This window comes from Pseudozyma hubeiensis, assembly GCF_000403515.1.
Source record: "Pseudozyma hubeiensis SY62 DNA, scaffold: PHS23, whole genome shotgun sequence".
NCBI classification, from domain to species: Eukaryota; Fungi; Basidiomycota; class Ustilaginomycetes; order Ustilaginales; family Ustilaginaceae; genus Pseudozyma; species Pseudozyma hubeiensis.
The window spans coordinates 235270-250984 of NW_012133805.1; the positions used below are offsets into that span (position 1 = coordinate 235270).

Here is a 15715-nt window from a genome sequence, read left to right on the forward strand (position 1 = left end):
GAAGGTTGGGATTGAGGGAGGTTCTGGGATCGGCGGTGGTGCTGCGACGTTAACCGTAGGGATGGGTGTGGTTGAAACAGCTGCTGTAGGTTGAGACATGGGGGCGAGCGCAGCTTGCGATTGAGGTTGTGCTCCGCGAGGACCCGTCGGCGGTTGAAGCTGGTGGGGAGCAGCAGCCGCAGCGGTGGATGCGTAGCTCGCTTGTTGTTGCTGCTGCCAGCGGGCAGGGCCAGTAGGCACCGGACCGCGTGCTTGAGCTGGCATATCGGAAGTTTTGGTTCCGGGCTATGGATAGCAAGTGTGATTACGCGACATGGCAAATGGCGACCATGTATTGCCAGTCGGCGGTGACGATGAGAGGAAAGAGGTAGGATCGTGATGTTCTTCCAGACCCTGAAGCCGTGTCGTTCGTGGACAATGTCAGACGGGTGGAGGATTGGCCCAAAAGAAAGGATGACGAGTGTTAGGCCTCGATACGTTTCTCGATGTAAGATTTCTCTAGATGACCTTTCGGTGTCTTCTTTTGACAAGTGCAAGAGTGTGGCGCAGAAGCACTAGAAAAGTGACCGAGGTGCAGCTTTCCTCCACTCTGTCACATTTGCCAGCACACTGCAATAACACCATGTGGAATTTCGAGGGGCCCTGGTGCGACATGCACAGGTTTGTGCGCAACAGCTGTACTTCTCGCAGCCACTGGCAGCTCTTGGCAAAGATGGGATATGATGACGAGCTTGGTTCCGTCCAGTAAGCTGAAGAGAGAGGTACGGACGTTGATGGAGCAGAGACGTACCTCAGAAGCGCTCTCGGTAAACTCACGAGCAGGTTGTCTTCTGCGAGCAAGCCGAGAGCGACGATCCTCTGCCACCGTACCGGAAGCGTGGCTGTGATTTTACTTCCCTTTTTTTCTTTTTTTTTTCTTAGAAAAACAGAGGCTTGGCGGACTGTTGATCTGCATCCCGAAATTTCGTGTGATGCAATCCAAAACGTCACACAGCGTTGTTGCGAGGCATACGAACGAGTGCGATGTGTGATTTTAGACTTTCAGGGACCGAATCCAAGCCACAACTGCCCGCACACACACACGCTTCCATCTTGATGCAACGTTTGGTTCGTGCCAGCTTCCTTCTCATCTAACGACCTCGTTCATCGACATCATCCGCCATCCGCCATCAATGTGGGTCGGTGTCGCACCATATTGAATCACTCTCCGAATACACCACACACCATCACAAAGTTTCACTGCTTGATCGGCAACCTGCTGCGGTCTCTCATCCCTCTGCGACCCTCCGTTTCTGCCGGTCAGAGAAGGATTGGTTGATCGCTGGCAACCAAACATCCAGTCGAGACTGCACCGAGCGTACAGAATGTCGTCTGCTCCTCTGCCTCCGCGCTCTCCCGAGTCGCTTCCCGAAAGCGTTCAGAGTGGCCCTGCCTCGCCGCCTTACCAGCCACGTAACCCGAACGAGCCTCTGCCGCCCATCTACGCAAGTCAGTCCACGCTGCCCGCCCCCATGGCACCCAACGACGATCACATGCTTCACGATGCCGCTGTAGCTGCTCTTGCCTCGGGAGACGTCAACACCTCCGGCCACGCTCCTTCAGAGTCCGCCGACCTGTCCGATCGTAAGCCTTCAGGTCAGCACACGCCGCGACACCTCGCAATTCACGAAAGCAGCATCATGAGAACCTCTGCAAGCTCCTCCGGTCCCAACTCACGGCCGGGAACCGCTGGTCCGCGCGTGGCCATTACAGACCCTCTCGCCGACTTTCGCGACGGTCAGCTTCCCAAGCCCCCAGGTCTTGGTCCCAAATCCGACTTTCCACCGCACGAGACCAATCGCACTCCAGGCACGTTCAATTACAAGAGCAATGTGCCCTACCGTCCGCCCTTTGTCCGTCAAGACAGCGAGGTTTCCTCGACAGACGGCGGCAATGATCGCGATTACGGCGATTTCAACTGGTCCGATGAGGAAGACCTCGACGAGGCTGTCCGTTTCGAAAACGAGCAGGCAAAGCAGGTCCGCATGGGTCGTCTTAGCCTTTGGAAGATCCTCAGCTTTCTAGCCACCACTTTCCTGGGCAATCTCATCGTCTCTGGATGCCTGCTCATCCCCGTCATCGTCATCCAGTACGTCTATCGAAGACGTGGTCCCGATGAAGGTCACCGTGACTTTGTTGCCGACAACGTCCAGGCCTGGTTCATCTGGGCCGCATTCAATCTTCATGTGGAATGGTGGATCCATCTTCTTGTCGAACTGTTTCCCAAAGCGACTCTCGGTCTCATTCAGCTCGTCTGGGGTCGTCCCAGTCAACGAATCCTTTCGCTTGCCGAGTACTTCAACGCCATCAAGGGCTACATCAAGCTAGTTGCCTATGCTGCGCTCAGCTGGGGCTCGTGGGCCATCATCTTCAACTCCATCTACGGTCTCTACAACCACTCCGATGCCCGCAACAGTCGCGCTGGCTACCTCTACCGCATCTACCAGGTCATCGAGTTCTTCTTCTTCCTCACCCTCACCATCTGTGTCGAGAAAGTCATCATCAAGCACATCGCCATGTCTTTCCATCGCAGCGCCTACGCCGATCGAATCGCCAAGGTCAGCAAATCGCTCAAGGTGTTTGACTGGCTGCGTGACCACAAGCCCAAGCTCAAAGGCAGAGATACTGCTTCCGCCTTTGGTCTTTCTCGTTCGGCTCGGGCCTCGCCCAGCGCTAGTGGCACCGCCACCCCCATTGCACCCACCGACTTTACCCTGGATGCGGACGAAAAGGGCTTACGCAATGTCTCCGACTCGAGCAAAGGCTCTTGGCTCAAGAAGCACAGCAAGAAGCGTCCTTCCGACCAAGCTGCCTATGCAGCGATCAATGATCTCGCCATCGATCCCACCACTGGAAAGCCGGCAGAAGGTCAGGCGCCTGCTCGAGGTAACGGCAAGTCCAACCTCATCGCTCGCGTCGCAGCCCGCGGTGGTCGTCGAGCGCGCCTCACGGCTGGTCAAGCAAGCACTCTGGCGCGTGTTGCCATGAACGATCCCTTCGGACTTCTTCGCAACGAAGCGCTCGGTATCGGCACCGACGTCAACTCGCCAGCCGAAGCCAAACGACTCGCTCGCTCCATCTTTGTCGCCTTCCGTGGTGCACACAAGCGCAGTTACCTCATCCCTTCGGACTTCGAGCCCGCCTACACCAGCCCCGAAGATGCCAAGGATGCCTTTAGCGTGTTTGACCGCGACGGCAATGGCGACATTTCGCAGTCCGAGATTAAGAACACGGTCATGCAGGTCTATAAGGAGCGTCGCTTCCTCAGTCGGTCTATGCAGGACGTCAACCACGCTGTGGGTCAGCTCGACGGCATCTTCCTGTTCGTCTGCCTTGTCATCATCCTCTTTGAAGCGCTGGCCATCTTCAACGTCAACATTGGCAAGACGCTCACAACTTTCTACTCGCTCGCCATTGCGTTCGCTTTCGTCTTTAAAGAGTCCGCTGCCAACGTCTTTGACTCGATCATCTTCATCTTTATCACGCATCCCTTCGACACGGGCGACAGGATCCAGATCGGTGAGGTGGTGCTCGTGGTGAAGCGCATGTCTCTGCTGTCCTGCCTGTTTACCGACTCGCTCAATCAAGACGTCTACATCAGCAACGTCATTCTGTCGGCTACCAGCATCCTCAACATGCGTCGCTCGGGCTACCAGTGGGAACCCATCACGGCGCAGTTCGACTTCAACACGCCGCTCGAGAAGCTCGACGCGTTGGAAGAAGACATGATCCATTGGCTTCAGACCGAGCCGGAGCGCCTCTTCGTTCCGAGCACTGCTATTGTACCGCAAAAGATCGAGTACATGCGTTCGATCGAGTGCACCATCGGTATGACTCACGCCGATACCTGGCAGGATTGGGGCCGCCGCTTCTATCGAAAAAATGCCTTCTTCTCGGCCTTTGCCTTCTACGCCAAGAAGCATGGCATCCGGTACGCCAACCCTGTGCAACCTGTCGTCTACTGGACCGAGGACGCGGCGACACTTCCACCTAGCTACGATCCCTCGGATCCGCGATCTTCCGCCCCGCGTCGTCAGGACTCTCTGACGGATGAAGAGGATAACGGCTACATGTTGGATGACTTTACTCCATCGCCGTACGGCAGCCCGCAGATCCGCGCTGCTGGCGGCGCGGTGGCTCTGCCGCCCAAGAAGCCAAAGTCGTTCATGAACTTTACCCCACCGCCCGACGAGTTGGAGACGGACGCGGCCATCGTGCGTCAGCGCAGGGTCAGACGGGAGGCCAAGAAGTTTGCCAACCAGGGAGGCGATGGTGGTGGTGGTTGATCCGGCAGGACTGGGAATTGGGCGTTGCCTTGTTGGTGATATACATAGAGTTGGTCTTTTCAGTGTTTTCCTGCATTCATCATTCTCAATTGCATCTCTCGCATTGAAACAGGCAGGGGGTTGGTGCTGTGTACTGCATTGCATCCTGATTCAGTGTCCTAGTTTTGTGCTGCTGAACTGGTCAACGCCGTCCGACGTTGGAAGTCTTCCGCGAGAGCTTGAGCGACGACCTTGTGGATATCCACCAAGCTGGCGTTGAGGCTGTTCAACGCTTCGTCCAATGTATCCGCCTCGATGCCCGCACCGCTCTCCAGTTTGGCACTTGAGCCAGCCGAAACATTCAGACACGTCACCGAAGCCAAGGCGGGCATACCACAGAGCAGTACCCTCGTAGCGGTCTTCATTCCCGTCACCAGCCCCAGATCGGCGGAACTTGGATCGAGCAACACCCGCTTTTCTTTGTCCGCCGAATCGGACGAGCTGGGGACCAAGGCGACACATCCGACTACCAGACCGTACATTTCGATCCCGGCGGAAGCCAGAGCCGTAGTCGCCGCGATGCAGGCTGCAGCGATGCATGATTCTTCCAGACCGTCGGTTTGAAGTACCATGATGTGGATGTCGAGCGATGCTTTTGGTAAGAGGTCTAGGCGCAGGGAGGGGAGAAGTGCTTGGTGAAGAAGGCTCGAAAGATGGGCGCTCTCGGTTGTCTACGTAATTAGGCCGGAAAGAGTTTGAGTCTGTCAGCTCCCTCGAGTTTGCATGATGGTCGAACTGCTTGTGCCGGCAAACTTACCTTTCCGGGACGCCTCCTCCTCCTGCTAGAGAAGGGAGCGAACTTGACCTCAACATTCAACTCTGCTTTGCCGCTGTACTGCCTCCCTTTCACTTGTCGAGGTCCAAAGACCGAGCATGCAAGCTTGAGATCTCCGATCTCGATGTACGAGCTTCCGGATGCAGAGGGGACGAGATTGGTTTGCAGGAAAATGGGCCTCAAATGAGAGAAGGACCGTTGGTCTGGACGTTGTTTCGATGTAGTTGCTACCGCGGTTGAGGACGAGGCGGAGGCGGTGGATGATTCGGAGATGGGGACGTAGCTCGGAGGGCCATTGACCCGCCTCCTATCGTACTTGGACATGTTTCTGGCGAGCGGGTCGGTTCAGAGAGGCCAAGGAGGTGGACGTCTCTGGTGAGGAAGGCAGGATGAAGATCAAGAAGAAGTGCCTCAAGGTAAAATTTCGGCCCCTTGTGTGGAGTCCAACAATTGCGAATGTGAGATTGGTGGAACCAACAACCGTCAAGTGTTTTCGAACGCTCGAGCCTCCACCTTTCGAGAAGCGCAGCTAAACGTAACTCAGCCAAAAGATACTCACAAAGTGTTGATCTTCCACCTCATCTTACTCGCGACACCATCCTCGATGGCATCGTGACATCAGTCACCCCTGCAGAGCTCCAGTCATCGACCTTCGCCATGGTCGACTCTACAGCTGCAACGAACGAAGGTCCTGTAAGAACAGGTGGCTCCTCATCGGCGGACCAGATGTCTCTGTCAAGCGTCCCGCTCCGTCCGACGGACAACTTCGATTGGGAGGCTTACGCCTCTGCCTACACGGGCCATGCACGTGTTCAAAGACTCGCATATATTGCGACCCACTGTCCACCGCTCCGTAATGCTTGTAGCAAGGCAGCTATCGAATACATCAAGGACAACACACGAGATGTGCCGGCCTACCAAGCCATGATCACGGTGCACAACACCGAAGCGGGGTCAGGGAACCTCATTCCAGCACACCTACGCATCACAGCAGACTCGGAATGGATCGAGTCGGTCCAGCAACGCAATAATGCCGAGAGGGAGAAACTCGAGCTGGAGCTGCGCAACTATCAAAACAATCTGATCAAGGAATCGATCCGCATGGCTCACCGCGATCTTGGCGACCACTTTTGGGACACGGGCGACTATCACGAAGCACTCAAGCTGTATACCAAGACGAGAGATTATTGCTCCACGACGCATCACGTCATCGAGATGTGTATGCATGTGATCGAGGTGTCGCTTCGACTCGAGAATTGGAACAATGTTCAGACGTTCGTCAGCAAAGCCGAGGGCGTGCTCGAGTCGTATGCGCCATCCGGGAGCACGGGAGGGAGAAAGCTCAGCTCGCTCGGCGCTTCGAACATCGCGCCTCCTACGAAAGGGGCGTCTACTGCCGGTGCTGATGCGATCGGTGCGCTGTTCCGCGCTGGCGGCAGTGCAGGCGCGCAGACCACCTCGGCTTCGTCTTCCAGCAACCAAGCAGGCACGAGCGGTGAAAGCGCAGCGCAGGCGGAGACGAGGAAGATCGTAGCCGAGACAGGCGCCAAGCTTCGTGCTGCCAATGCGGTGGCCGAGCTGGGTCGTAGGTCGTACGAAGGCGCGGCCAAGATCCTACTCAGCATTGATCCGGCTCACAGTTCTTCGTTCTCCGACATCATTACACCGTCGGACATTTCGATCTACGTGGCTCTCTGCAGCCTGGCTACTATGGATCGCGCTTCGCTCAAGACGCAGGTTATGGAGGACTCAAATTTCCGCGGCTACCTCGAATACGAGCCACACGTGCGCGAGCTGCTGGAAGCGTTCAGTTCGGCGCAGTTCAAGAAGGTTGGCGAGATCCTGGATGAGCATCAAGCGAGGTACCTTTTGGATCCGTACCTTGCGCCGCATGTCGATGCACTGCGCACGAAACTTACGAGACGTGCGCTGCGACAATTCTTCACGCCGTTCGACAGGGTGAGTATCGCCAGGATGGCAGCGGCCTTTGGATGGACGGTCGAGCAGATGACCGAGGAGCTGGTGGCGTGTATCGAGAGAGGAGAGTTTCAGAATCTGCCGGGCAAAGCGGCGGAGGAGGGAGATGCGAGGATCGATGCTATCACGCAAACGCTCGAGTATAAGGTTAAGGATTCACGCAGGGCCGTCTTTGATGCAGCGGTCGAGTTGGGGGATAGGAGGTGCAGGGAGACCAAACGCTTGCTGCTAAGGATGAAGCTGGTGGAGAATGGCGTGGTTGCCAAGGCGAGCAGGTCGTACAGCACGGAGGCGTAGTCTCTCACTTGATACTTTGACACTGTATCACTTCGGCTGGGAGCGAATGCAACTCCATCGTCCGCTCAATGATCTGTCGAAATGGCATCGCTAGGTAAAGTAGGTATGAGCGGAGAAAATCCATTTTTCGGCGAGCCTGAGTGTGAGATCGTCACATTCGTGATCCTCAATTCAAAAAATCAGGGGAAGCCTGGCAGCCAAAGAATCACCGCGCCAGTGTGACGGAGAGGACGCGCGAGCATTTTGTGATCGACGACTCCACTTTTGGACCGCGAGACAGCCACGCCAAACTCGACGCTCCAGCCACGCTTGACCAACAACGCACAGAGCTGAGCTTTCCAGTCCAACACTTTTGCTTCCACCATCATCTCCATCCTGTTCCCAATCATTAACGACACTGCACAAGTGCTGACACACAGTACTCAAGGGGAAGCAGGCATTGCAACGACTCCGAACCTCCGCCTCTGGACACACCGCATTGCGTCACATCGAAAAGCGACACACGCTCCCTTGTAGCAAAGACATACTGTGTTAAAGACCAAGCATGTCCGACGCACAACCGCCCACCGACGGCAACGGTCAGGACCGACAGCCACCCTCCGATCCTCAAGCTGGCCCATCAACGGCAGCCGCACCCGCAGCAGACGGCGATGCCAAGATGGCCCCTGCCGAGCCCGAAGAAGAGCCTCTGGACCAAGAGATCCTCGACGCAACCATCGAGGAGATTCAGACACGCACGCGCCTCCTCGAAAATGACGTCAAGGTGATGCGATCCGAACACATGCGTCTCATGCACGAACAGTCGTCTAAGCGCGACATGATCAAGGACAACTCGGACAAGATCAAGCAGAACAAGATGCTCCCTTACCTCGTCGGAAACGTAGTCGAGATCCTCGACATCGATCCGGACATTGACGAGGAGTCTGAAGAAGGTGCCAACGTCGACTTGGACGCGAGGAGGAAAGGCAAATGTGCGGTAATCAAGACGAGCACGCGTCAGACCATCTTTTTGCCCCTCATCGGGTTGGTCCCCGCCGAAGAGCTGCGTCCAGGTGACTTGATCGGTGTCAACAAGGATAGCTACCTGGTGCTCGACAAGCTGCCTGCTGAATACGATTCGCGTGTCAAGGCGATGGAGGTCGACGAGCGACCCACTGAGACATACACGGACATCGGTGGTCTGGACAAGCAGATCGAAGAGCTGGTCGAAGCCATCGTGCTGCCCATGCAGCAAGAGGCCAAGTTCAAGAACCTCGGCATCCGACCACCCAAAGGTGCGCTCATGTACGGTCCTCCCGGTACCGGTAAGACACTCTTGGCGCGTGCGTGTGCAGCCCAAACCAACGCATGCTACCTCAAACTCGCCGGCCCTTCTCTGGTGCAGATGTTCATCGGTGACGGCGCCAAGCTCGTCCGTGACGCCTTCGAGCTCGCTAAAGAAAAAGCACCCGCCATCATCTTCATCGACGAACTCGATGCGATAGGAACAAAACGTTTCGACTCGGACAAATCTGGCGATCGCGAAGTCCAACGAACCATGCTCGAGCTTCTCAACCAACTCGACGGCTTCTCGTCCGACGAACGCATCAAGGTCATCGCAGCCACCAACCGAATCGACATTCTCGACCCTGCCTTGCTCCGATCCGGTAGATTGGATCGAAAGATCGAGTTCCCGCTGCCGAACGAAGAGGCGAGGGCGAGGATCATGGAGATTCACAGTAGGAAGATGGCTGTGGGACCCAATGTCAACTTTGAGGAGTTGGCGAGGTCGACGGACGAGATGAACGGTGCGCAGTTGAAGGCGGTCTGTGTGGAGGCGGGGATGATCGCGTTGAGGGAGGGCGCGACGGTGCTGGATCATGAGCATTTCCATGGGGGTATCCAGGAGGTTCAGGCCAAGAAGAAGAACGACCAGTTCTACTTTTCGTAAATTGGAGAAATGCATTTCCTGTCAAGAAGATCAAAGGGGAACGGTGGTGTGCAAAAAGTGAGTGTGATTGTGTGAGAAGTGGATAGTATACAGCGTGCGGAAGAGGATGCGTTCAGGAAAGATCGTCCCAGCCGGTGAGGTCCGTTTGGTCGTCAGGTTCGGACTTGAGTACGCGGGACTTGTCGTCCGGCTCGTCCTCTTCTGCGTGTAGGGACGCGGGTGAGAGATTGGACTCGCTTTTGATGTGTACCGGTGGTAGAATGGGGTCTGACGGTTCCGCTTTCACGCTGGGTTGTAGGGTTGTGGCGTCGGTGGTGGAAAGGTCCGTCGTGGACGGTTCTTGTTTGACGGCAGCGGGTGGGGTCGAAATATCCGGTTCTGCCGGTGCTGTTGTCGCCGTTGATATTGGCTCTTCGGCTGCAGCCTCTGCAATGTCTTCCGCCGGCGCAGTGTGCTGCTCCGCCACAGCTTCTGACTCCGGCTCCTGCTCCTGCGTATGCAACTGTGACGCGGTCGGTTGACTAGCCTGCCCAGCCAACCTCTTTTCCACCACCTCCAACGCCTTCTGCCTTGCCAACCACAGCCTCTGCCCCTTTTCCAGCGTCAACCCTTCATACTTACTCACCTGGCCCTCCACTCTCTCTCCATCTCCTGCCAACTTTGCCTTCATGCTCGCTATCCTACGATCCAAATGCTGTATCCTCTGCCTGAACTCCTCCACCTCCTCCACCCGCATATGCTCCTCCAGCACGTTCCTCGCCGCGTTCTCGATATGCTCAAACCGAACCGGCCCCAGCAGCTCCCCGCCATACCACCTGCTCACCACCACCAACACATCCGACGCACCCTCCTCCCTGACCACCTTCAACACACGGTCCCCACCCCATCTCTCCCCGTCATCCTCCTTGTCCTCCTGCAGGGAGAAATCGTCCGGTCCACCGAGCCCGCTGCGCCCGCGCTTGAGCTCGAACACGCGGTAGGCGTACATGTCGTGCGAAGAGCCGCGCTTGTTCGCCGGAGCGTTGGCGAATTGCGGCGGGAGCAGGTCGACGGGTACGGTCGGGTGCACGACGCGGGTGAGGTGCGAGAGGAGGGTGGAGATGTACGCGGGCGAGGTTGTGATGAGCGGGTATACGTAGCCGATGAAGAGGGAGTCGCGGTCGACGATCTGGGCGGACTTGCAGGTCGTCGGCATGGGTAGGGTGGATGAGAGTTCCGAGACGGAGGAGGCGGCTGAGGGTCCTTTGCCGAGCCATGCTGTGAGGGACGGTGCTGTGGAGGATTCTTTGGCGGAAGATGCGTTGGATGGGGAGCCGTTGGTGGATTGCGGCTGCGGTTGGGAGGCGGCTTCCTTGCGACGCCGAACGTCGGCCCATGCCGCAGCTGCTTCTACTTCCGCCTGAACCCGCTCTGCTTCCTCGTCGAAGGAGTCGTCTGCCTCTTCTTGGTCGATGGACTCGTCGGGCAAGGGTGGATTTGGGGCTGGTGTCTTTGCTTCTGCTTTGTTGCCGTTCGTCCTGCCGCTCGGCATCTTTTTCGACTTCTTTGTCGCTGGCTCTAGATCTTCGCCTGACAGTATCACGCCTATGTCTGCATCGCTGTCTTCAGAGCTCGATTGACGCCGCCCACGCTTGCTCCGTCTCGCATTGGCTTTGGATGCCGGTGCAGGTGGCTGCCACTCGTCTTGCGAATCATCTTCCTCATCTTCTACCGCGTCGCCCGCTTCCGAGTCGTCCTCGCCGTAGATAGTTCCGTCCTCATCGTCGTCTGTCTGAGCGTCGTCAATGACTTGCTTTGGGCTGGCTTGACTGCTACGTGGAGATGAGCTTGGCCCTGGTTCTACTGCTGCAAGTATCCGTTGGCGTTCCTCTTCTAGTTCACGGGCCAGTTCATCGTCGCCGGAATCGTGATCAACGTCAACTTCCTCCTTGTTCGGAGGTGGACTTGCGCTCGTGTCTGCTATCCGTCTCCTTGGCATGATGTGCTGCTGGACCAGGAAGGCCGTGGACATGGTGGTGAGAGAGCCGACTCAGCACTCGCAAAAGAAGGGTTCAGACGGTCAAAGTGGAGGCATGACCGCGGAAAATCGGACAGATGTTACATTGAAGGAGGTGCCGGCCCAAAAAAAAAGAAGTTCGAGACGCGTCGTTGAGGATCGGCAGTGTTTGTTGCGGCGAGCTGCTCTTGGAGGCGCGAGAAGGGCGCGCGACCACAGACCAACACTTTTTTGGTTGGTTTGGCAGCTGCAAGAACAACAGGTGCAGATGAGCTCCCTTTCTTCCTTTTGTGCTTCCATCACGTTCGACATTCTTTCCCTTGACGTCTACTTTTGCTCCGTAGACCATCGCAAAGAGAAAGGCAAGAGGGCAACAGACGTCACGACCTATTTGCGCGACTGTACGGCTGTCTCGGCTTTCGAACCGTCGTCGTCAACGCGCCTCCACTTCGTACCGCGGCTGCCGAGTGTTCTCCTGCATCGTCTCTACCACACACCATGGCGGATCCAGACGCCATCTACGAGCTGGCGCAACGCATAGAGTCCAACATCGAGGTTGACAAAAAAGTGGCTGCGCTCCACTCCTTACAATCCCTGATCCAGGACGCCGGCTATGTCGTCGAAGCGGATGCCGTCACCTCGGCGATCAAGGTGGCGCTCAAACATGCCAACCAGGCACTCAGCACCGCCTCCCTTTCATTCATACCGACTTACGCATCCATGATCCACACCAGCGATGGGTCCGAGTCTCATTCGCTTCTCACCCACAATGTCCGCATATTGATCAATTCCGTCTGCCTGCTTGTCATCGAGAAGCTCGGCGATCAAAAAGAGCGCATCCGGGAAGCCGCCCGTACGGCGCTCGTCGAACTTGGCAATGCTGCGTACGCCATCAGCGCTGCACAAGTGACAACGTCAGGGAAGGGCAAGGAAACAGAGACACCGCTCGGCGTCTTCGAACGTACCCTTCGCGAGGCAGGTCTCGCTGCAAAGTTTGCCAGGATCAGAGAGCAGTCCGTGCTGCTGCTGCCAGTCTTGCGACAGAATTGCGAAAAGTACCCTGTCCGACCTCTGCTTCCCATCACAGTGGAGCTGCTGCTGGATGCAGACGCTACAGTCAGGGAGGGCGCTCGATCTACCTTGGTCACGCTCTTCAGTAGCGCCACGCCCGCCGCCAAAGCAGATCTGAAGAAGGAGTTGGAAAAGCGAGCAGTGAGGAAGCAGACAGCAGACGGCATCCTGCGCGAGGTTCTTGGAGCGCCATCAGCAGCAACTTCAGCGTCGGTTCTCAGTCCTCCACCACCAGCATCGTTTGCCCCTGTGACTCGCAGTCAGTCCAATACATCTCACAGCGCTGACGTTCCAACACCGACCTCGCACACCATGCCCGCAACCCCCGCCGCAGCATCTGCATCAACAACGGCTGCAGCCGACGACATCCGTCCCGTCTACATTGCTTCCCGATCCGACCTGGAACGCACATGCAGCACCATGATGCCCTTCTTCGAGGGCAAGGAATCCGAACACAACTGGCTCAATCGAGAGCAGTCCATGATCAAGATCCGTGGTCTCGTCGTCTCCGGTGCGCATCGGCAGTTCGGCGAGGCCTTCTTCGTCGCACAGCTCAAGAGCGTCCAAGAGGGCATCCTCAAGTGTGTCGCCAGTCTGCGCACCACCCTCTCGATGCACGCGACCCACCTCATCCAAGAGCTGGCCATCGAGCTGGGTGACGACCTGGCTCCCTGCGTAGAGCCTTTCCTGATGCATCTCACCGGCATGGCAGGTTTCACAAAGAAGCTCATCGCCAATGCGACGCAGGAAGCTGCTGCGGCAATCATGGTCAACGTAAGTTTCCGACCTCTGTACCTCCAACTCATATGGCAAGGTGTACAGGATAAGAACGTCGCTACCCGTACAGCGGCTGCTGAGCATCTCGCCACGGTTCTGACGCACCATGCGGCGCATCGAAAGCACGCTGTCGAGTCTCACGGCGGCCTGGATCTGCTGGACAAGTGTATGAGGAAAGGCGTCGGTGATTCCAACCCAGCTGCGAGGACGAAGAGCAGGCAAGCGTTCTGGATCTTTTACAAGTACTGGCCCGACCAGGCCAACGTCATTCTGAACTCGTTGGATCCGTCGACGAAGAAGCAGGTTGCGGCGATGGCGCCGCCCGATGTCGAGACCGAGGCGATCGTGGAGGTGAAGCCCAAGGCGGCGGCTGGGCCGGTCAGGGCGAGACCGGGTGGGGCATCGATGGCGTTGATGCAGGCGAAGAAGGCGGCAGCGATGAAGGCGGCGCAGGAGAGGGAGAGGAAGACGGCGGAGGATGCGGCTGCTGCACACGAGGCGAGGGTGGCTACGGCTCGCGCTGCGTTGGTCGAACAGCAGCATCAGCAAGAGCTGTACCAACAGCAGCAGCAACAGCAGTGGGAGCAGTCGGCGGAAGAGTTCGCCACTCCAGTCGCCGCACCACCGAAGAAGACTACAGGGTTCATGCCAATCAAGAATCGCTCGCAGCAGCAACATCAGTCGTCGATGAAGTCGGCGACCGCGTTGTCGGTGCTGGTGAGTCCCACGGCGCATCAACGGATCGAGACGGCGATCGCGGTTCCTCTGCCGACGAGTCCGACTCCCGTGGCGGCTAATCATGGGCGAGGAGGAGGCGTAAGCGGTACGAGCCTGTCCCGTACAAGCTCGGAAACGTCCTCGCAACCGCGTTCGCCCGGTCTCAGCCCGATCGCCGCTCGCACCCGCGCGATCTCCTCTTCGTCGTTCTCATCGCAAGGTTCTTCCAACTCAGCTCGAATGCAAGCTTCCACCAGCACGCCCCGATCACATCGTCCAGCCGCCGCGACCAGTTCAGCACTTGACGCCGATCTTGAAAACCTCAGCATCGCTGGTATCGATGACGACGCGGACGCCACCGGCGATGCGACGCAGCAACCGCGTTTTTCCGCCCATCAGGAGAACGACGATACGGTGCAGCTTAGCGCTCCTGACGCATCGATGGATCTGATGGGGATGAACTTCAGCTCGCCCTTCAAGATCCCTGCATCAGCGACGTCACGCTCCGCGAAAACGCAATCGGTGCTGGTGGAACGTCAGAACGCACTAGAGTCGTTGCAGGCGAGCAGCACACCACAGAAGAGGACCGTTTCGACGTCCAGCGCGTCGAGCAATTCTTCGACCCCGGGAAGTGCGGTGCGAAGGTCCGGGTTGCCAAGGCCGGTGTCGACGATATATGCGTCGACCGGGGTGCCGGGCTCGGGGGGAGTGCCGAGGAGCACATCGAACAGGGTGATGCTTGCGACGCCGACGAGAGCGGCGAGTTCGGGAAGTGGCGTGCTGGAGAACAGGGCGAAGCGGTTGGAATCGCAGCAAGTGTCGCCGGTGAAAGCGAGGCCGGAGGTGTGGGATTGGGTGCAGAGTCTGGCGGGAGGTAAGGCGGATGTCAAGGTTTTCAGACGTTTAGCTAGGTTGAGCAGCGAGTTCCGGGTGGATACTGCTGCGACGGCTGGAGGGGATGGAGATGAGACGGTTTTACGACCGGATATCCCGCAAAATGGGATGGAGAAGGGTGTTGAGATGTGGATGGAAGGAGGACTGTTTACGGCGATTTGGGATGGGTTGAAAGGCTACCTCCGCGTGGATGGCGGTGTCAGTGGAGAACTTCAGCTGAGCGCACAAGTGGTGTTGCTTCGGATGGTGGAGAATCAATCCCCTCTCTTCGCGAACACTAACCGGGAAGGTGAACTGCTGCAGCTCGTGCTCACCTCCATCTCTACGCTCTCCACCTCCGCACCGGGCGGTGGAAGCAGCAGCGTCGTTGCGCGCAAAGCAGCCATCCAAGGCTTCGAATCCATCCTCTCCACCTGGTCGACACTCACAGATCCAGTCCTCGGATTCGACTCCCTCCTCTCCTCCACCACCACCTTTTCCTCCCCGTCGACAACCACGCTCATCAAATCAGGGTTTACACCGTTGCTCGTTCGACTGCCATCCGAACTGGTGCTGGAAGACTTTCTGCCTCGACTTCAGCCTCTGCTGAACTCGGCGTTGAACTCGTCCGCTGCAGAGGTGCGGTTGACTGCGGTGACGATGTTGAAGAAGCTCAATGATCGGATGGTGCGCGAGGGCGTGGTGGACAGCCATGAGAGGATCTTTTGTTGTTTAGGGTTGGATGAGGAGGGGGAAGAGGAGGAGGAGAGGAGGAAGAGGAGAGCCTTGTTGGATGTGCTGATGTATTATTTCTCGAAAAAGTGACGGAGGGGAAGGGGAAGGGGATGCAATGCGGAGAGATGTCACGAAGGGGATTGCAATGTTCGTGTGTGAGATAGTGTGATGCATGTGATGATTGCGGATTGCGTTTCAGTGAT

At 57.3% G+C, this 15715-nt stretch overlaps 6 protein-coding genes across 6 annotated transcripts; 4 read left to right on the plus strand and 2 right to left on the minus strand.

Annotated features, from left to right (window-relative positions):
- Nucleotides 1-1364: 1364 nt before the first annotated feature.
- On the plus strand, nt 1365-4325 carry PHSY_002436 (hypothetical protein; the record flags this gene model as incomplete). Its single annotated transcript, XM_012333060.1, has 1 exon — nt 1365-4325. The coding sequence occupies one exon, from the start codon at nt 1365-1367 to the stop codon at nt 4323-4325; it is 2961 nt and encodes a 986-aa protein (XP_012188450.1).
- A 158-nt stretch (nt 4326-4483) lies between these two features.
- On the minus strand, nt 4484-5463 carry PHSY_002437 (hypothetical protein; the record flags this gene model as incomplete). Its single annotated transcript, XM_012333061.1, has 2 exons — nt 4484-5035; nt 5122-5463. 2 exons carry the CDS (start codon nt 5461-5463, stop codon nt 4484-4486), a joined length of 894 nt encoding a protein of 297 aa, XP_012188451.1.
- A 402-nt stretch (nt 5464-5865) lies between these two features.
- PHSY_002438 (hypothetical protein) lies at nt 5866-7413 on the plus strand (the record flags this gene model as incomplete). Its single annotated transcript, XM_012333062.1, has 1 exon — nt 5866-7413. One exon carries the CDS (start codon nt 5866-5868, stop codon nt 7411-7413), a length of 1548 nt encoding a protein of 515 aa, XP_012188452.1.
- Nucleotides 7414-7957: 544 nt separating this feature from the next.
- PHSY_002439 (endopeptidase) lies at nt 7958-9343 on the plus strand (the record flags this gene model as incomplete). The annotated part of the gene is made up of 1 exon (XM_012333063.1): nt 7958-9343. The coding sequence occupies one exon, from the start codon at nt 7958-7960 to the stop codon at nt 9341-9343; it is 1386 nt and encodes a 461-aa protein (XP_012188453.1).
- Nucleotides 9344-9455: 112 nt separating this feature from the next.
- PHSY_002440 (hypothetical protein) lies at nt 9456-11354 on the minus strand (the record flags this gene model as incomplete). The annotated part of the gene is made up of 1 exon (XM_012333064.1): nt 9456-11354. One exon carries the CDS (start codon nt 11352-11354, stop codon nt 9456-9458), a length of 1899 nt encoding a protein of 632 aa, XP_012188454.1.
- Nucleotides 11355-11837: 483 nt separating this feature from the next.
- On the plus strand, nt 11838-15602 carry PHSY_002441 (hypothetical protein; the record flags this gene model as incomplete). Its single annotated transcript, XM_012333065.1, has 1 exon — nt 11838-15602. The coding sequence occupies one exon, from the start codon at nt 11838-11840 to the stop codon at nt 15600-15602; it is 3765 nt and encodes a 1254-aa protein (XP_012188455.1).
- Between the last annotated feature and the right edge of the window lie 113 nt (nt 15603-15715).